Below are 5,499 nucleotides of genomic sequence, written 5' to 3'. Positions count from 1 at the left end.
GAATCAGGGGTGAGCCTGAGTGTGTCAACTTCTGGCTCACCCACTATACAGATGAATCAGATCCATCCCCTGGCAGTTACAATCCGCACCAGATTTTCAGCAACATCAATATCCACGAACAAAGCGAGACCGGACCTGCCCGCAGTGTTTACGAGGAGATTAAACAAGGGTACGTTTGACACATGTCTTTATCGCTTATCATGCTGACGGCGTCCCAGTTGCAAATGGAGAATCTGGGCAATGGAGTGCACGAAGACACCTGGAAGAGATATGGATCCAATTGCGGAGTCTGAGTCGTTTTGTGTCAGACGCAAGCGAAGCAGGGCTCTTAGAGAATCCACTCCGACCCAAGAGAGCGATGAAGATACTAAATGAGTCAACTTGCTTCCAAAACAGGAAGGGTCTGAGGATTATTAATTTTGCTGCTGTCAACGGTGATCCTTTGTCCTTGTTTGGCCTGCCTTGCTGTGGGTTTTCCCCTGAACACAGGTTTTCCCCATAGCGTTATGCAAATGCAAAGGCTAGCGAGCTTCTGATTAGTTTAAAATATTTTGAATCTCCCCGTGAAGAACTAACCGCAATTCGTTGGCAGTAATTGGTGGATACAAATCCGCTGATATTGTATCCCATCTCTGCTATTTAACCTCCATTCATAGCTCTATCATGTCGGAATCTGGATTCCAGTTTCTAAGCTCATGTTTTCTCTGACATTTGTGAGATGCCTCGCAGATATCCGAGGGATGTCCGATCTCCAGGCAGCCGCCAACCTGGATGACTCATAGATGACTAAGGGGACGTCTCCTCAATCTATCTTTCTCCTTTGATCAATTCGCGTCTCTAGGGATATACTCCGTAGTTTTGGTCAACATATCGATTCGATCGAATTGCGACAGACCCCGTGTCCTAGGGTGTTGGCCACTTTGACAGTGGCACCACTCAGTGTCCTATCATCGACGTTCGATGGATGGCCCATCTGATGAGGCCTACTCTCATTGGCACATATGGCTCAAATACAAAGATAGGATCTGCCCTTTTCTCCCAGATAGGAGGGATCTTGCTCCTCAACTTGAGTTCCTCGATCTTATTGCAGACTCCATGCACTCATATATGTTCAAAGTACGAATCGATGACCACATCTACGCCCTGAAACTGGTACGTATAACGCGTCAGTCTCCCTCAAAAGCGATGCTTAAGGAATACCTAGTACACTATCCCTGATCCGGGGTGGTCGTCCTCCGATAAATTATCCCGGGTCGAGGATGTCGTGACATCAAAAGATCCTTTCGTCGCTGAAAGTCGCGTCTATATGTCTGGCTGAGTATGAACTGGAGGGCCAGATCGGTCCGAAATGCCATGGCTGGCTCACGATTACCAGAGAGCAGGAACAAGCTCTAGACAATAGGTTTAACTTGACAAACGGGTATACTTCGACCGATATTGGGTTGATCTACGAGTAGAAGAAAATGGACCGTCGCCAGTGGTTAGGCTTTCGTCAATCACCGGAGAAAACATCCGACCCCGTTCGAGGCTTGTTACTCGATTATATCGACGGTACTGGTATTGCAAACGGCACTTTGAATGCGTCAGGGGCATCTAACCTGCGAAGCCAACTAGATCGTCTTCATTCCCTGGACATTGCCCATGCGGACTTGTACCCGCGGAATATGATGGTGTCGAAAGATGGAGATCCATATCTGATAGATTTCAGCTCAGCGAAACTGTGGCCTTGCCGAGGCTTCCAGAAGAAGAAGAAGAAGATATTTGATGGATACCTGAGAGAGGAGAACTCCGCACTGGAGTACTACTTGTTCCAACTCCAAAAGGTCAGTGGAGGACATGGCGTGTTGACATGTTAGCTAATAAGTCGCAGCTGAAACGCCATCGTGGGTTGAAGATCAGCGATGCCAAAAGCGACGAGGATGCCTATGGTGGCGAGGTCCCGTGGACCGTTGAAGGGTTTAAGGACGAGTTCATTGACTGAAGATGCACCTATACCCTATGTTCGTCCTGGAGGCTGAAGAAACATCAGAGTACTTCATCTTTCTACCGGTTGGCTATTGTCTCACCCAGATGATTCTGGCTTCTTCCAGTTCCTGCGCGGGTGGATTCTTACTATGAACCCTCGATACTTCAAGTTGGATAGCTAGGTTCGGGCGCTCTTGGGCATTTACTATCGATTGTTCTCAATTCTTTAGAGCCAAAGCCAATCTGCTGGCAAAAACTGCAGGCCTTCGATTTCACACAACAGGTGGCTTACTCATGGCTGGGAATTATAGCGAGGCTCCGTGGTGAAAGGTTGTCGCAACGCTAACATATAGCCACAATGAACTGGTTGCACTCTTCCCTGAATGGATAAACGTAATCTTGTGAAGTATGTTCAGGTGGACAGCTTAATGAGAAACTCCATTGAATATGCAATCTGGATTCGATATAGCTTACTGTGAACAACAATGAAGTGCACTTTCGACGATCCTATTGCGAAATGTCTGTCATGGCACAGTATATTTTATCCCTCGTATTTACAACCACCTACAACATTTCTGACAGTCCAGTGCAGGCAACCAGCATAGGTGTATTACATCTCGTATTCTGTGTTTGGTTGCCTGCTGCACCGCCAACTGCGGGGTGCAGCCGGGAACCCTAAATCCTTAGTGTATCCTTAGCATCCTTGACGGCTATTTAACCATCCCTGCATCCCATCGATCCCTCCCATTAAAATCCAACCCACCATGTTCCTCACCATCCTCCCCGTCCTCCTCCTCTACCTCCTCTACAAATACCTCCTCCACCCCTACTTTTTCTCCCCCCTCTCCCCCATCCCCAACGCCCATCCCACCTCCCCCATAACCTCCCAATGGATCACCAGCAAACGCAGCCACACGCAAGAAGTCCACGCCATCTACGCCGCCCACCGCCGCTCCGGGCCCATCATCCGCCTCGCCCCGAATGAACTCAGCATCAACTCCCTCTCCGGCCTGCGCACCATCTACACCGGCGCATTCGAAAAACATCCCTTCTACAGCGATGCGTTTATTAACTTCCAGACCCCGAATCTCGTCGGCATGTTATCGAATCAACCGCACGCGCAGCAGAAACGGATGCTAAGTAGCGTGTATGCGAAATCATATCTGCAGAATTCAATGGATATGCGTGTGTTTTCGAGACATATCCTCTGGGAGCGATTATTTCCCATTTTGCAGAATCTGGTGAGAACCGGGGCGACGGTGAATGTGCTTCCGTTGTTTCAGGCCGTCGGGATGGATTTTACGTCTGCGTTTTTGTTTGGATTAGGGCATTCCACGAGATATCTATCTGATCTTGGGGCGTGGATGAACTGGTTAGATGAGTATGAGCGGTTCAAGCACCAATCTCGCGAGAAGCGGTATCGGGGGTTCATTGAGAGTTGGTGTTTGGGGCTGTGTGAGAGCGTGCAGGGCCCCTCACAAACAGAGGCAGATGTTCCGGCTACGGAAGCAGTGGTTTTTGATCGCCTCAAGGCGGGGTTGGAGAAATCCCCGGATGAAAGACCCTTGGATTTGGCGATTGCGTCGGAGTTGTTGGATCATTTGGTGGCGGGGCATGAGACGTCGGGGATTACGTTTACGTATATGATGTGGGAGATGTCGAAGTGGCCGGAGCTGCAGGCTCGGTTGAGGGGGGAGCTGGCGTCAGTGAAGGGGTCGTTGCGCTATGGGGGGAGGGATGAGGAGTTGCCTCCTCTGGCGGAGATTGATGGACTACCTTTGTTGGATGCTATTGTGAGAGAGACGCTGCGGCTACATGCCCCTGCTCCGGCACAGTTACCGAGGGTGACCCCTCCTGAGGGGACGTGGTTGCATGGATATAGGATTCCTGGGGGCGTGCAGGTGAGTTCGTCGGCGTATTCGCTGCATCGGATTGAGGAGGTCTTTCCGTCGCCGGAGGAGTGGATTCCGTCGAGGTGGTTGGATGTGGAAGATGGCAAGATCCACGATATGAGGAAGCTGTTTTGGGCGTTTGGGAGTGGAGGGCGGATGTGCTTGGGGAGTAACTTTGCATTGCTGGGTAGGGTATCTTTGCTTACTTGTGGGATGCTGCTAACGGGTGTAGAGATCAAATTGGTTATGGCGGCGGTGTATGCCAATTACACGACGAAAGTGGTGGACGATGAGGGAATTGAGCAGAATATGGAGTTTATTGCGTTGCCCCAGGGGAGGAAGCTGGTGGTGCGGTTTGTTCCGGTGGAGGGGGGTGCTTGATGGCAAGTTGCCAGTTGGTGTATCTACGGAATGCAGCTGCATGGCGGAAAAGGCTTCCGGAATCTTCATTCCTCTGCAGGTGATCCTGCTCTGGAATCAACAAGGATGCTTAGGACCTCAAAATTATTAGTACCACCTGCAGCTGATTCTCTTAGCTTAATCTAAGATCAAGTGACAAATCAATTCCTCAACTGAAGAATTCCGGTGAACTAAAGGGCGCAGGTGACGCATCACATGGATAGGAGATGATCAAATGCTGCATTGACCGCCGGTCAGATCCCACCTGCTGAGATATAAATACAGCTGACCCTACCCTCAATCACTACCACCATAAACACTTCGATTTCAAAATGGCGGCCGCCCCTCAAAAAGCAAAAATGCCGCTATTGAACCCAATGGCTCTGCTGCGCCGCATCAAATGGTTCAACTTTACCATGCTCATCACGATTCCGTTCATTGCATTCCTCTGTACCCCCCGCGTGCCACTTCTCCGTCCCACCCTGATCTGGTCCCTGATCTACTACATGATGACCATGCTCTCCATCACCGCCGGTATCCCCTCCCCCACCCCTCCCTTCACATCTACTCACATCATCAGGCTACCACCGTCTCTGGTCCCACCGGACCTACACCGCACCATATCCCCTCCGACTCCTCCTCGCCCTCTTCGGCGCCGGGGCCATCCAAGGAAGCATCAAATTCTGGGCGCGCAACCACCGCGCCCACCACCGCTACACGGACACCCCGTTAGACCCCTACAACATCAACCAGGGGTTCTTCCACGCGCACATCCTCTGGACCATCCTCCACCAACCCTCCCCCTCTACCTCTCCATCCACCACCCCAACCTCTAAACCCAAACCCAAACTCAACCTCACCGACCTAACCACCGACCCCATCATCACCCTCCAACACAAATACTACCTTCCCCTCTGCCTAACCATGGGCTGGCTCTTCCCCACCCTCCTCGCCGGACTCACCTGGGGCGACTACCTCGGCGGGTTCCTCTACGCAGGCATCCTCCGCGCATTCTTCGTCAACCAGGCTACCTTCTGCGTGAATTCCCTGGCCCATTGGATCGGCGAGCAGCCATTTGATGATCGGCGGTCGGCGCGGGAGTCCATCCTCACGGCGATACTGACCCTCGGGGAAGGGTATCATAATTTCCATCATGCGTTTCCGGGGGATTATCGGTGCGGGAGGGAGTGGTGGGATGTGGATGTGACGAAGTGGGTGATTGCGGGGTTGGAGGGGGTGGGGG

At 51.4% G+C, this 5,499-nt stretch overlaps 4 protein-coding genes across 4 annotated transcripts; all 4 read left to right on the top strand.

Annotated features, from left to right (window-relative positions):
- Positions 1 to 840: 840 nt before the first annotated feature.
- On the top strand, positions 841 to 1,341 carry BO80DRAFT_18296 (uncharacterized protein). Its single transcript, XM_025714039.1, has one exon. It carries the CDS (start codon positions 961 to 963, stop codon positions 1,216 to 1,218), a length of 258 nt encoding a protein of 85 aa, XP_025569113.1. The 5' UTR covers positions 841 to 960; the 3' UTR covers positions 1,219 to 1,341.
- BO80DRAFT_18292 (uncharacterized protein) lies at positions 1,332 to 2,126 on the top strand. The gene is made up of 2 exons (XM_025714038.1): positions 1,332 to 1,823; positions 1,871 to 2,126. Exons 1-2 carry the CDS (start codon positions 1,464 to 1,466, stop codon positions 1,979 to 1,981), a joined length of 471 nt encoding a protein of 156 aa, XP_025569112.1. The 5' UTR covers positions 1,332 to 1,463; the 3' UTR covers positions 1,982 to 2,126.
- A 599-nt stretch (positions 2,127 to 2,725) lies between these two features.
- BO80DRAFT_395374 (cytochrome P450) lies at positions 2,726 to 4,422 on the top strand. The gene is made up of 2 exons (XM_025717308.1): positions 2,726 to 4,044; positions 4,090 to 4,422. Exons 1-2 carry the CDS (start codon positions 2,730 to 2,732, stop codon positions 4,236 to 4,238), a joined length of 1,464 nt encoding a protein of 487 aa, XP_025569111.1. The 5' UTR covers positions 2,726 to 2,729; the 3' UTR covers positions 4,239 to 4,422.
- Positions 4,423 to 4,633: 211 nt separating this feature from the next.
- BO80DRAFT_420336 (acyl-CoA desaturase) lies at positions 4,634 to 5,481 on the top strand (the record flags this gene model as incomplete). The annotated part of the gene is made up of 2 exons (XM_025718343.1): positions 4,634 to 4,790; positions 4,837 to 5,481. Coding segments are annotated over 2 exons (801 nt in total), but the record flags the coding sequence as incomplete, so codon positions are not given.
- Positions 5,482 to 5,499: the final 18 nt, after the last annotated feature.

This window comes from Aspergillus ibericus, assembly GCF_003184845.1.
Source record: "Aspergillus ibericus CBS 121593 unplaced genomic scaffold BO80scaffold_106, whole genome shotgun sequence".
NCBI classification, from domain to species: Eukaryota; Fungi; Ascomycota; class Eurotiomycetes; order Eurotiales; family Aspergillaceae; genus Aspergillus; species Aspergillus ibericus.
Note: the sequence above shows the minus strand (reverse complement) of the source record. Positions and strands in the feature narration are given on the sequence as shown.

Excerpts from the sequence above, each read along its gene's own strand:
- BO80DRAFT_18292 (XM_025714038.1), top strand. The coding sequence starts at position 1,464 with ATGGACCGTCGCCAGTGGTTAGGCTTTCGTCAATCACCGGAGAAAACA. Across the intron at positions 1,824-1,870 it reads ACTTGTTCCAACTCCAAAAG|CTGAAACGCCATCGTGGGTT; the intron begins GTCAGTGGAGGA and ends AATAAGTCGCAG.
- BO80DRAFT_18296 (XM_025714039.1), top strand. The coding sequence starts at position 961 with ATGGATGGCCCATCTGATGAGGCCTACTCTCATTGGCACATATGGCTC.
- BO80DRAFT_395374 (XM_025717308.1), top strand. The coding sequence starts at position 2,730 with ATGTTCCTCACCATCCTCCCCGTCCTCCTCCTCTACCTCCTCTACAAA. Across the intron at positions 4,045-4,089 it reads GAGTAACTTTGCATTGCTGG|AGATCAAATTGGTTATGGCG; the intron begins GTAGGGTATCTT and ends TAACGGGTGTAG.